The sequence below is a fragment of the Cetorhinus maximus genome, chromosome 6, assembly GCF_964194155.1.
Source record: "Cetorhinus maximus chromosome 6, sCetMax3.hap1.1, whole genome shotgun sequence".
In the NCBI taxonomy this organism is placed as follows: domain Eukaryota; kingdom Metazoa; phylum Chordata; class Chondrichthyes; order Lamniformes; family Cetorhinidae; genus Cetorhinus; species Cetorhinus maximus.
Window position 1 is genome coordinate 7,565,414 of NC_135884.1, and position 13,944 is coordinate 7,579,357.

The 13,944-nt window shown below is 49.7% G+C and overlaps 1 protein-coding gene across 1 annotated transcript in view; it reads left to right on the forward strand.

The window, feature by feature from the left end:
* Nucleotides 1-310: 310 nt before the first annotated feature.
* Nucleotides 311-13,944, forward strand: part of hmces (5-hydroxymethylcytosine binding, ES cell specific) — a 22,102-nt gene continuing 8,468 nt past the window's right edge. The window contains exons 1-4 of the mRNA XM_078543028.1: nucleotides 311-538; nucleotides 2,799-2,942; nucleotides 4,454-4,576; nucleotides 7,232-7,384. Coding sequence (XP_078399154.1) covers nucleotides 350-538; nucleotides 2,799-2,942; nucleotides 4,454-4,576; nucleotides 7,232-7,384 — 609 coding nt within the window. The 5' untranslated portion in view covers nucleotides 311-349. The remainder of the gene's footprint in view (nucleotides 539-2,798; nucleotides 2,943-4,453; nucleotides 4,577-7,231; nucleotides 7,385-13,944) is intronic.

The window sequence follows — 13,944 nt, forward strand, 5'->3', positions numbered from 1 at the left end:
CAGGGAGCGTCGTCATCTCTTCCTCCAACCCCACCTCTTCCCAGGGGCTTGACCCTGCCAGGTTCCCTCACCTCCCTTCGTCGCTTCTTCCTAGATCTGAAGCCCGTTGCTTCCAACTTTTCGTGGCACACCCCGAATTAAGATGATGAAGAGTTTTATGTGGATGTTGATCATCAACCAGTGGATGCACTCAAAGGGCCCAAGATAGCATTATAAAGTGGTCTGAATTTTGCGATTAGACTGCACCCTTCGCTCATGCTGTGGCGGACGTGATTAATTTGACCTTGTACCATCTCTTTTACAGGCTTAAAAATCTAAGGATTTGTACCAAGCGCTACTCGTGGCCGACATGTGCGGGCGCACTGCGTGCTCACTGGCTGCCGATCAGATCAGACGTGCCTGCGCCTATCGCGATGGGCAAGGGAGGAGAAGGGACCCTGAGTGGAGAGACGGGGACCGAGACAAGTACAAGCCCTCGTTCAACAGATGCCCGCATTCTAACAGCCCAGTGCTGGTGTCCAGAAAACACTTTCACAAAGTAATTCCTGTCCCGGTTTATCTAATGTATTTCTTAGCGCTCGGGGAATGGAAAGACTTTTACAATTTATTTGATTTTGTTTGTGCTGATGACAGTAAATTGAGTCATTGCCCCCCTCCTCCCCTCCCCTCCGGGTTTCTGCGTTGCATTCAATCCATAGTGAAAAGAACTTCGGGGCAGTGGGGAGAGGAAATCCAGCTTGTTACTTTCTGCCACATTTCCTTTCCTTGCTGGGGTCCAGTTCCTCAGGTACGGACTGGCGCGTGGTCCCAAGTGCACTGGCAGGGGTGCATTCCCAGGCTCACCTGACTGGGAATTAAACACAACTGCAAAAGCAAAACATTGCAGACACTGGAAAGCTGAAATAAAAACAGAAAATGCTTGGAATATTCAGCAGGTCAGGCTGAATAACTCCGCGCTTAACCTTTCAGGGTGATCAGGACCTTCCGTCAGGTCCGGTGAGTTTAGTTTTTTTCTTATTCCGGCAAGGCCCCAACTTTGACCCATGCCCGTGAGAAGGTGATGGCCCCTTATTGATGGTGCTCCCACACGGCGTTAGGGAGTTGCAGGATATTGGCCCAACGATATGGTACATGTCAGGATGGCGTGTGACAGGGAGGGGAGCTCTGAGGTGGTAGGGTTCCAATGTCATTGTTCTACTTGCCGCTCTTGGTGTTAGAGGCTGCGGGGTGAAGGGAGATGTTGTTGAAGTGAACTCAATGCACTGCCGCAATGTGTCCTGTAAGATGGGACATTGGGTGGGGTGGCAGGGGCACCAAGATAAACTGCTCCCTCCTGGGTGCTGACAAGTGTCAGGAAGATATAATTCTCATAATGTTATTGGAATTTATTGTAAAATAGAGTAATAGTAGGGGGTGTGTGTGTGTGTGTGACTTAATTGGATTAAAGGCAGCTGGTCTGAAGGCTTTGATGTAAACATGGGGGAAGTTTAGAATGTAAGGTATAAAAGGACATTTGCATTTTTAAATCAGACTAGATTGTTTTCAAAGGAGGAGTGAAATGCGTCACCTAGCCAGGTGAAGTTTAGAAACAGTGTGTTTATTTTTCCCAAAGATTACTGGTAAAACTTAGTGCTCAGAGAGGTTTTTATTATCAGGAAGACAGAGAAACAATGGGAATTTGCACTCAAAGGGGAAAATCTGAAGGCTGGTGTGTAAGGGTATGCAGCTTTAGGATTCAACAAGTGTGAAAAGTCCTGCAGCCTGTGTGCACCAACCTGCTGCCCCCAGGGACTGAAGTGGAGAGAACTCACTTTGAATTCGACTCTTCAGGGCATCGTTTACTTTGCCCGGGTCTTTTAAAATCAATGTGACTTACTGTTGCCTTAATGAAGGTGCAACTGGGAATCAGATTAACTAGGGGCTTTAAAAGATATTGTAGCAGTAATTTGTAGACATATTTATGTTCTTACAATTTTCTCTTTTTATTAATAAATGTTTAATAATTTAGTTGTATAAAAACCTCCTAAGACTCAGTGGCCTTATTATTCCTGAATTCCAAGCCCACATCTCGAAACATACAAATTGAAAATTAGTTGTGACAGTTATTTCAAGTCTACATCTGGGATTTGAGCAGCTCAGCATTTACCATCTGCTGTGTCATAACACGAGCTTCTCGCATGTTCTTATACCTGCGCCCATCCAGGCGAGTGTTGAGTTGCTCCTTCACACACTTGACCTGAGCTGGGCGGATGGTGCAAAGCCCCTGAGGGCTCTTGGCATGAGCGGCAGAGGTTCCAGTGCCTGGTGTTGACAAGGGCTGCGTCTGTACACCTTCAGCGCAGTGGTTCCACCACCCCCCTCACTCCACCCAGAGACGTTGATGTTTGGGTCATAGCTGCAGGCGAAGTCCTTGTCGATCAAGAGGAGGTGACTGCGCTTTCCCACTCAATTTATCGGGTTCATCCTCATGATTTTCTATGGTGGGATTTGAACACTGCGATCTGAGTTTGTTAGTTCAGTACCCTTTAACGTGAGATGCTGCAGTTGTCCAGGTCCCAGCTGCACTGTAACACGTACCCTCATTGTGTGTTTGGATAGTGAGTGTTAGCACCTCTTTTTTTTTTTAGCTGCAGGGCCATCGCAGCCAAATCCGAACTTCTTGTAATCCAGAATCAGCTCGTGTGCTCTTTCCATCAGGAACACCCCCACCCTCCGGGAGCAGGAACTGAGCCCACACTGAAGATGGGGGCAGGATCCGTTGTATCTGGCCGACTGACTCTTTCTGTTTGCGTTGACAGGATGCGGAGAGCGCGGAGCCAATCCTAGCGGCTATGCGTTGGGGACTCATTCCATCCTGGTTCCGGGAGAACGATCCCTCGAAAATGCAGTACAACACCAGTAACTGTCGCAGTGATGGGATGATGCAGAAGAAGTCGTATAAGGTGTGTGACCTTCAGTAAACACTCGCCAATGATCTACCCCAAATCATTTTTTTTTTTTTGTTTTTGTTTTTGGTATTCTTTCCACGGGATGTGAGTGTTCGCTGGCAAGGCGAGTGTTCGGTTGCCCATCCCTAATTGCCCTTGAATTGAATTGCTGTGGGGTCTGGAGTCACATGGAGGCCAGGCCAGATAAGGACGGCAGATTTCCCTCCCCAAAGGACATTAGTCAACCAGTTGGGTTTGTACGATCGTGGTCTTGATCGCGATTGCCATTAATGATGGCAAGCCCGTACATTCCAAATTTATTCACTGAATTTAGATTCTATCAGCTGCTGTGCTGGGACGTGAACCCATGTTTCCAGAGCGTTAACCATGGGCCTTTGCGTTACTAGCCTGGTGACATTATCACTACGCCACCATCTCTCCCTAAATTCATTATCATTGTGTCAGACAACTAGCTGGATTACGTGCCATAGAGAAACAGGCCACTCGGGCTAGGCTGCTGCTTATGCTCCAGACAAACCACCTCATCTAACCCGCCCTATCCCTCGTGTTTATCCAGCTTCCCCGAAACTCGTATATGCTATTCACCTCGACCGCTCCTGATGGGTAGTGAGTTCTACATTCTAAATTGGGACTCAATTCCTCGGAGAAGAGAAGGTTGCGAGGAGGTCATGAGGGTTCCGGACAGATTAGATAGGGAGAAACCGTTCCCATTGGTTTTTTTTTTTTATTCGTTTACGGGATGTGGGGCGTCGCTGGCTGGGCCAAGCATTTATTTATTGCCCACCCCTAGTTGCCCTTGAGAAGGTGGTGGTGAGCTGCCTTCTTAAACCGCCGCAGTCCACCTGGCGTAGGTACACCCAGAGTGCTGTTAGGGAGGGAGTTCCAGGATTTTGACCCAGCGACAGTGAAGGAACGGTGATACATTTCCAAGTCAGGATGGTGAGTGGCTTGGAGAGGAAACTTCCAGGTGATGGTGTTCCCATCTATCCGCTGTCCTTGTCCTTCTAGATGGTAGTGGTTGTGTGTTTGAAAGGTGCTGTCTAAGGAACCTTGGACATAAGAGCTCAGATTTAAGGTAATTGTCAAAAGAAGCAGTGGCGACATGAGGAAAAACTTTTTCACACGGTGAGCGGTTGGGATCTGGAATGCACTGCCTGAGAGTGTGGTGGAGTCAGGGTCAACTGAGGCATTTAGAAAGGAAATTGTATCGTTATCTGAACAGGAAGAATAAAGGGATATTGCCGGGGTGGGGTGGCGGGGAAGGCTGGGGATTGGCAGTAGGTTAATCACTCCTCTGGCAAGCCAGCACAGTCACAAAGGGCTGAATGGCCTCCTTCTGTGCTGTAATTATGGAGACCCCCCGCCTTTGAAAGTTTGAAACGAGAATATTGCATGTCCTGAGACAGAAACTTCAGAAACGTCTTCAAAATCGGGGCGTTTGGATCCAGACTGCGCAGCCCTCAGCTGTTCGACACCTGTAACCATCTTAACCTGTTCTTCAACAGGATCCTTTCATTAAAGGGCAGCGCTGTGTGGTGTTGGCTGATGGATTCTATGAGTGGCAGAGGCTTTTTGGTGAAAAGCAGCCCTTCTTCATCTACTTCCCACAGACCTGCGAGAAAGAGGAGGTACGAAAGAGATTGCGTTTCTGTCGGGCCTTTTACAAACTCAGGACGTCCCTAGCCTCTTTATAGCCAGTTTAGGTAGCTCTGAAGTATAGTCTGCTGCAGGGAATGCGGCAGCCAACTTGCGCACAGCAGGATCCCACAGAGAGCCTGGTGACAATGACCAGATTGCCCTTGTCCGTTTCTTTGTAAGTGATGTTGGTTGAGGGATAAATAGGGAGCAAGGCTCTGGGAACCCTGAGGGAGTAAATGTGTCCGTCCGGTTTTGTGGGGGGGCGGGGGTGGGGGTGGGGGGGTGGCGGGGGGTGGCGCGGCCTGGCACTGATGAGAAATTCCATCTGGACGGGGTTCAGCTCAGGCGGGAGTGCTGCACCGGCCTCTGCCCCAGGAGCGTAGTCGGGGGCCTTGGCGCTGCGTTTTTAAGGTTCTCGATGCTGGGCGCTACCCGGGGACGCCTGTGTCGTGCCTGTTCTTCTGTCGACATGTAGCCCGCTCCTTCGTCCATCCAATATGTCCCTGACTCTGGTCAGCGTTGGCGGCCCAGGCCGTCCCTCCTGCCAGCCACCACACGACGCCAGACTGGTGGAGGTGCGGATTCTTCCCCTGACCGACTGGTAAAAGGCAGCTTCTGCAAGAAGGCATGGAGACCCCCACCCCCGACCTCACCCTCTTCCCCCCCCACCCAGGCTTATAAACAAGGATCTGTGCGTCACAATCGAGGCCGTTTAGCTGGTGCACGTCATTTGGGAAGAGGTTCGATGTACAGATATTTCTGCGGCCTCCGAAGGCTTGAAGTGGCTGCCTGGATGCGGAGGCAGACCAGCACCTGACTGCCCTCCCTAAAGCAAGAGATTCAGCACCGTGACACAGACCCAGTGCACCCTTTTGTCCCAAGGGACGTTGATGAGCTTCTCCCGTAACAGGAGGACAAACTCGGGGAGGGACCCAAGTGGCCCGTTTCGTGTATGACCAGTGCTCGACCCCACTACGTGTTCGAAATATAATCCTTGCTCTAATCGCCTCCATTACCGCAAAACAAACATTGCCAAAAGGCAGGGATGCATTGATCCGCCCCGGCCTCTCTTACCCTATCTCTTTGTAAATTACTTAATTCTGCTGAGTGCGTCCCCGGCAATCGGCTTTTAACCTGAATCAGTTATTTTACTTGATTAAATTAATGGAGTTCCGATGGTGATTGCTCCAACGTCAGCATGTTTCCAAGAGGATAATCAGAGTGTAGGAGAGAGAGATCTGTGATTAGCTCAATGTGTTTAATTAGCCAAAGAGAGAGAGAGAGAGAAGACTTGTGGAAACAGCGAATAAAGATTGTTGTCACTATTACCTGCCCATGATTCATGTAGACATGTGGAAATCTAACTTGTTTAAAGACTGCCTCTCCTCCCAACACCTTCCCCTCACCGTATGTTTTGATCCGTGACTGCACTACGTGGTGTGATTTGCGAATCAGGATGTCCCTTTTCTGCCCTATCTTTCCATTAAATTGAATTATCTCCACGGAATCACACAGTGCAGAAGAGGCCCTTCGGCCCATCGTGTCCACACCGACACGCGAGAAACACCTGACCTACCTACCTACCTACCTACCGACTCCCCCAGAAATGTCACGAGTCGGTAGTGAGCAAACTGTCTCTCCGATATCAGAATGGGTGCAATTCTGTCGTGGCTAAAGCACAGAGTAACATGGGGAGAGTTGCTCTATTTGGACTGCGCAGTGACCCGATCCACATTGGCTTTATGCAGCTGTGGGGTGGGAATGGTATTATTTCCCGATTTTTTTTTTAAGCGATATTCTCCTTGTGAAAATAAAGGAGAAAAATCGTACGTTTAAAAATTGCCAGCTATAGTTCCTGGAAGCAGGTTCATATTTAGTATGTTACACTGGACCGCAGTCCTGGTTGAAAGCGCGGCAGCCATTTTAGTACAGAGTAAGATCCCACGCGCTGCCTCTTTGTCTTAATAGAGTCATTATGGCACGGAAGATGGTGGTGGGGTCCGTATTAACCCTGCGTCGAGCAATCTAGTCAGTCCCATTCCCTCGCTCGATCCCAATAACCCTGCAGGTTTTATTTCCCTCGAGTGCCCATCCAGTTCCCTTTTGAAATCATTCATTGTCTCTGCTTCCACCCCCGTCGTGTACAGCGAGCTCTGGTCATTATCACTTGCTGCATTTTTTTTTTAAAAAAGTCTTCCTCATATCACCCGCATATTACTTGCCCCAAAACTTAATCTGTGTCCCCTCCAGTCCTTGTATCATCAGCCAATGGGAGCGACTTTTCTTTGCCTACCTTATCTAAACCTGTCATAATCTTGTACACCTCTAGCAAATCTCCTTTGCTTCAAGGAGGACAACCCCAGCTTTTCCAACCTAACCTTGTAGCTAAAATGCCCTCATCCCTGGGACCGTTCTGGTAAATGCCCTCTGCACCTTTGCCAGGACCCTCACATCCTCCCCTAAAGTGTGGTGACCAGAACTGGGGCGCAATGCTCTAGGTGTGTCCTAACCAGAGCTTGATCAAGGTTCAGCACAACCTCCCTGCTCTTGTACCCAGTGCCTCTCTTTCTGATCTTTTTTCCTGCCTGTCTTGTGCTGATTTGCCAGGTCGCCGGAGGATTAACACCCGTGTATTGTTGTTTCAGGGCGACGGTGAGGAGTGGACAGGTCGGCGGCTGCTCACTATGGCGGGGCTCTTTGACTGCTGGAGACCTCCGTGTGGAGGAGAGGCGCTCTACACATACACCGTCATCACAGTGGAGGCTTCCAGAGCTATGGACTGGATCCACGACAGGTGTGTAAAGGGAGCAGCCACGTTTGTTGAACGTTAAAACCTTAAAAAAAAACAAGCGATTTTTTTTTTTGGCGCGAAGGGGAGGGTCGAGTTCTGTCACCTCTCCGTCAGTGCATCTGCCCAAACACTGCCGCTTGAAAAGTATTTTGCAACAACTGTAACCTGAGCCCCAGACCAGCTAATTCTGCGTAGACCAGAAACTAGCTCTGCGACTATTTAGTACTGTACAGCTCCGGGCAGTCCCTTTGCATGCGTATTAATCTCTAATGTACTGGTTATTAATTATCTTGTGTATTCTCAAATCTAAATTAATCAAAAATCCCTTCCAGACCCCAATGTGTAAAAAAAGAAACTCTTGAAACATGGAAACAGTTTAGAATTTTATTTGAGGCATGAAGTGTCCTGTTTGCAAACTGATCTGATTAGGAGCTGAAGTCAATTGAATTCCAAAAACCGCTGGTGCAAGTTCCTTTTAGCCTGGCTTTTGTGACTCGCCGTCATTTCCAGGTCGGGCAAGTGGGGAGATGGTGGTGCAGTGATAATGTCACTGGGCTGGTAAACCAGAGGCCCAGTCTGATGCTGTGGGGACCCAGGTTCAAATCCCACCCTGGCGGCACTTAAATTCAATTAGTAAAATTCTGAATTCCAACCTCAGTAGTGGTGACCATGACGACTGTTATCAGTTGTCGTAAAACCCACAATGCAGTAGCAACACCAGTGGCGTTTGCCACTAACAGGATGCTGCCGTCAAGCCAAAAAGGCGTTCTGCCTATCACACGAATGAGTAACGTGGCATGTGAATTTCAGTGGCAGCACGATGCTCGGCGTGTAGGCTGTACATCTCGAGGACTGGCAGATCTTATCAAACTGCATGTCCCAGCCACTGTTGGCAACGGGCAAGATAACAGACCGCACCCAACCAGTCCGCGTTTGCAAAATTCAAAACGGTGTCCCACGTTAGATGTGATTCCGCGATAGGACAGCGCATGCTAAACAATCCTCGGCGCGCTAACAATTACGCTGGCAACCAATTTAAGATTGTCAGCCGGGCTCAGTGTGGTGCGTTTGCGTGGACTGGAATCCACAGGGACCTGTTCTTTACAGGCAGGAAGAACACTTACACGTATTGCACCTGTTTCAGCTAAACAAAATAAGTGGCAGCCGTTCGCTGGTTTATCCCTCAGGGCAAATGCCTTGACCTATCAGAGTCGAGCTGCCTGGTTTAAATTTCAAACAATGCTTGGCAGTTAACTGTCAATCACCAGCAACTGGTGCATGCTCCGTGGCAACGCCACTACCAATCAGAGTCCACTTGACAACCAACCAGCGCGCACTTCTCATTCAGCATAGATTGTTGTTCCCCCTTTACATTTGGTTTTCTTGCGAATTGTCGTGATGAGTGCAAGATGAAAAGCTCCGACAAGAAACATCTCTTTTCAGCAGCGCTCAAGTTCTGTACCACCAAACGACTAAAGAATAAATTTTTTAAAAAGCAGGAGGTTTTAACTGGCTCGCTTTCTGTAAAATTGATCCGTACTCTGGTGTTTCGGTCCAAAGCTTTTGCTATTCAAAATTTTTCTCTTGTCAGAGCTCCTCCACAACCCTCCTGCTCTTGTCTTAACTCGCAGCAAGTCTTGTTTCCCTCTTACCCCTGCGCGCTCTCACCCGCGTTGGCAGTGTTTTGATTTTAAAATTCTCACCCTTGTTTTCAATCTTCCCATGGCCCCTCCCTCGGTGATCTCCTCCAGTCCCCCCCCACAACCCCCTCCGAAATATCTGCACTCCTCTGAGACTGGGGCTGTTGAGCATCCTCAGTTTTCGTTGCTGTGCCTTTGGTGGCAACAGCTTCAGTTTTTTTTTTCCCTCGTTCATTCGTTCGTTCGTTCGTGGGATGTGGGCGTCGCTGGCCAGGCTGGCATTTGAAGCCCATCCCTAATTGCCCTTGGGAACGGAGTAGCTTGCCAGGCTGTTTCAGAGGGCGTTGGAGTTACATGTAGGGCCAGACCAGGTAAGGACAGCAGATTTCCTTCCCTAAAAGCAGAGTGCCAACCCAGGTGGGTTTTTACGACAATTGATAATGGTTTCATGGTCATCATTAGACTCTTAATTCCAGAATTCCCCCTCTAAATATCTCTACCCTTTTTTGTTTAAGACGCTCCTTAAAACATAAGCTTTGACCAAACTTTTAGTCACTTGTCCGAATGACCCCTTGACTCCTCCTTCGACTTGGTGTCACATTTTACTCTTGTTTCCTCTTAACACCTAACCCCCAGTCCTCCATGCCCCCAGTTCTCCCCCCGCCTGCCCCGGCAGTGGTAAAGTACAGTAGCTGGGAAACGAGTATATGTGAGTATTATCTAGAATTCCTCTTAGCGATGTCTGACAGCTCACTCAGAGCCCGGATCGTCGTGGAGCTGACCCGGGAAGGTATCACCGCTCCATCCCATCCCACCCTCCAGAGTGGAAGCAGAGACCCTGTTCCACTTTGTGAGTCAGCGCTGCCCCTATGTTTAGTTTGGGCGTAAGCAATCCTGCTGAATTTTAATTAGAAGACTTTAAGAAGTCAGCCCAGGAACTGTGTCAGGTGGAGTAAAGTTGGGGAGGGAGGGAATACAGGAGAGGAGAGGCTAATGGAGAAGTTGGCAGCTGGAGAGGTAGGTGTAAGGGGGGTGGAAGATGTAAAGGAAGGAGTTCAGAGGGGGGAAAGGGAGGGAGTCCAGGGGAGGAAGATGTGCAGAAAGGGGAAGGAGTCTGGGGGGAGGAAGGAGTGTGGAGCGGGCCAGGAGTAAGGGTGGAGGAAGGATAGAGGAAGCAGTGAGGTTGTCTGAGGGAGTCAGGAAGGATGAAGGAGTAGGGCTGGAGGAAGAGGTAAGGCTGGAGGAAGGAGTTGGGAGGGGGGGAAAGATTAAGGGTGTCGGAAGGGGGAGAGACTAAGTGGGGTGGGGGAGGTGACGGTGGGAGGACTAAGGGGGGGGTGCGGGGGGGTTCCCAGAGGGATGAGTTCCAGTGGGGGGGCTCTGGAGAGGGGCATGTCCAGATGAATGTGCAAGGGGACCGAAGTGAGGGTGGGTGTGGTAGGAGGGAACGGTGAGAATGACCAAGGGCAAAGTGAGGCAATGGGATGGGAGGGTGAGGGTGGTTGGTGGGGACTCGGAGGCAGACACGCACCCTGGGGGTGGGAAGGAGGAGGTCGGGGAGGTGAATGTGGATGGGGGTGGGATTTTCAAGAAGGCAGGGAACGTGCTTGTTCACCCGGACATCCCAAAGGAAAAGGCTTGTGGCTGGCAGGTCAATGAGGGGAGGTGGAAGGTGATGCCGGGGGGTCAGCTGTGACGGGGGAGAGCAAATGGGTGGCTGGAGGAGGGTACAGGACAGGAGAGCGAAAATAAAATTGAATTAGCACCATGCTGTCCAAATCGAAAGTGAAATGAGAGTCGTGGTGGGCGAGATCAGGTGCTGCATGGGGGTGCGATCATTGGAGATGCAGGTCAGCTCAGATGGTCAACTGAAAAAGAACCCGACAGGCGGCATTGAAAATGCTCAGGACACTGAGATAAATGAGACATGGGAAGGATCTGTGCGTTTGGGAGAGAGCTCGTATGAGACTTCCATGAGCTTCATCATCTGACTCGGACCTCACAGATGCCTCTTCCCCAGCAGTCCCTCCGAGTGCCGGGAGCTCGGCTGAACCTGCCTCTCCCTGCTGCGGACACGTGTCCATGCAGTGACCACCAGATTGTGAACTCGGGCCTGCTCTAGATCTAGGTCTCACCGAGGTGTGTGTCTCTGCGCTGGTGGAGGGTGTGGGTAAGCGCTGTGACGGGTCTTCCAGGCTGCTTATTTCCAGCTCTTCACTGGAGGAGGTGTCCTCTTGGCTGGAGGTGAGGACCTGGATGGAGCTGAGGGACTGGTTGGCTGAGGGTGTCGGTTGCTTGGCAGAGCTCCCTGTGAACCAAAGTAGAGATAATTAGTGCATGGCAGCAGATTCAAAAGCAGGAGAGAGAGACACTCACAGTGGTGTTGAGAGAGGGATGATCCTCAGGTTGGTGCTCATCACTGACCTCACCGTCGCTGCAGGCATAAGAACATAAGAAATAGGAACAGGATTAGACTGTTTGGCCCCTCGAGCCTGCTCCGCCATTCAATAAGATCATGGCTGATCATCTTGTGTTTCGATTTCCATATTCCCATCTAACCCCGATAACCTTTGATTCCCTGGTCTAACAAGAACCTATCTACATCTGCCTTAAAAATATTCAATGACCCCCCCGTCCACCGCCTTCTGAGGCAGAGAGTTCCAAAGCCGCACAACCCTCTGAGAGAAAAAATTTCTCCTCATCTCTGTCCTAAAATGGTGCCCCCTAATTTTAAAACAGTGTCCCCTAGTTCTGGACTCACCCACAAGAGGAAACATCCTTTCGACGTCCACCTTGTCAAGGCTTTTCAGGGTCTTGTATACTTCAATCAAGTCACCCCTCACTCTTCTAAACTCCAGTGGAAACAAGCCCAGTCTGTCCAACCTTTCCTCATAAGACAACCCACTCATTCCAGGTATCAATCTAGTAAACCTCCTTTGAACCGCCTCCAATGCATTTACATCCTTAAGTAAGGAGATTAAAACTGAACACAGTATTCGAGGTGCAGTCTTACCAATGCCCTGTATAACTGAAGCATAACATCCTTACTTTTATGTCCAATTCCTCGTAATAAAGGATAAAATTCCATTATTCTTCTTAATTACTTGCTGTACCTGCATAATAACTTTTTGTGACTCATAAACTAGAACACTTAGATCTCTCTGCACCTCAGAATGATGCAGCTATTCTCCATTTAAGTAATATTCTGCTTTTATGTTCTTCCTGCCAAAGTGAACAACTTCACATTTTCCCACATTAAACTCCATTTGCCAGATCTTTGCCCACTCACTCAATCTATCTAAATCCATCTGCAACCTCCTCATGTCCACTTCACAACATACTTTCCTACCTATCTTTGTGTCATCTGCAAATTTAGCCACCATGTCTTCACTCCCCTCATCTAAGTCATTAATGTAAATTGTAAAAAGTTGAGGCCCCAGTACAGACCCCTGTGGGACTCCACTCGTCACATCCTGCACGGTCCACATCTTCTCCAGTCAACGCGATGACACACCCCTCAAAGTGAGTGAGGGGTCTAATGTGGGCCACTCCACACCCCTCCCTGCACCCTTTGGTGTGGGACCTCTCCCTGCTGATGTGATCCAGCTCCTCCTGCATGAAAACAGATGGAGAGAGTGTGAGCAGGACACATGGCACTGAGTGGAATGTTTGTGTGGTGAGCGGAGCCATGGACAGGAATGCTTTCTACCCTTAATGTCCCCGTTAGCACATCCCTTAGCTAATATCACCGCCGTCAACACCTCTTTGTCCTTTTGTCTGTGACATGTTTGGCAATCTCTTCTTTGCCTCCACCTATCACTGGCCCCCTATCCAGCTCTACCTGTCCCACCCCCCCTCAACCAGCTTATATTTCACCTCATTTCTCTATTTCCTCAGTTCTGTTGAAGAGTCACTCGGACTCGAAACGTTAACTGTGTTCCTCTCCGCAGATGCTGTCAGACCTGCTGAGTTTTTCCAGGTATTTTTGTTTTTGTTGTGACGGGAATGAGGACGTGAGCTCGAGAGGATATGAGCCTGATGGAGATGTGAGGGTGTGAGTGAGAGTTAGCGATGATGTCCCTTGAGGTCTGAGGACCCCTGTGGATGTGTGGAGGGTTTGAGAGTGTGTGAGTTGCGAGTGATGAGAAGGGTGAGTCACCCTGGCGGAACAGATGAGACCATTCCTCCTTTAGTGGCACTGGGTGGCTGTCCTCTTTTGCAGGGCGTTGGCGCTGACCACCACGGCCACCGCCTCCCATGCTGGATTGGTGATGCCGCTGCTCCTCCCGCGGCCAGAGCGGGGTGAGGGGGACATCATGACGGGCCTCCACGGCGTTCAAAAGGTGGCTCGAGGGATGCGTCGCTAAACCTGGGGGCTGCAGTCTTTTTGTGTTCCGAGTCCATCCTGCCTTCTGTGCAGCAGTCACGGGCTGAAAGCCCTGACGGGTGTGTGTGCGCTGCTGGGCTTTAAACATGGGGCGCCCGGCATGATGCAGCGGCGAGGTGATGGCGTGGCGGACGAATGAGAGCCCGCCCACCAGGGAAACGAGAATGCAGCGGGTTTGGGACGATACCGCGTGAAAAGCCGCTATTGCGGCCGGCCGGTGGGTAAAACATCGTTTCACCCGCCCGCTAACCGCACTTAGTGCAAATTGGGGACGATTTCACCCCATCCCTTCTGTCCCTTCACCCAAGTCGTTTATATCAATTGTAATAAATATTGCAGTGCGTTGTAATTATTTACTGAAATGTTCACAATGGTGCAATCATTTTATTACCGTACACATTTTATTGATTGTCGATAACTATGTTCTGAACTGAGTATCTGTTTGGTCTGAATCATCATCACAATTCGGCACATTGTGATTTTTCAATAAACCAATGATCCATCTATCCATGTAACTCCCTCCCCATCTCCCCCTCTCCC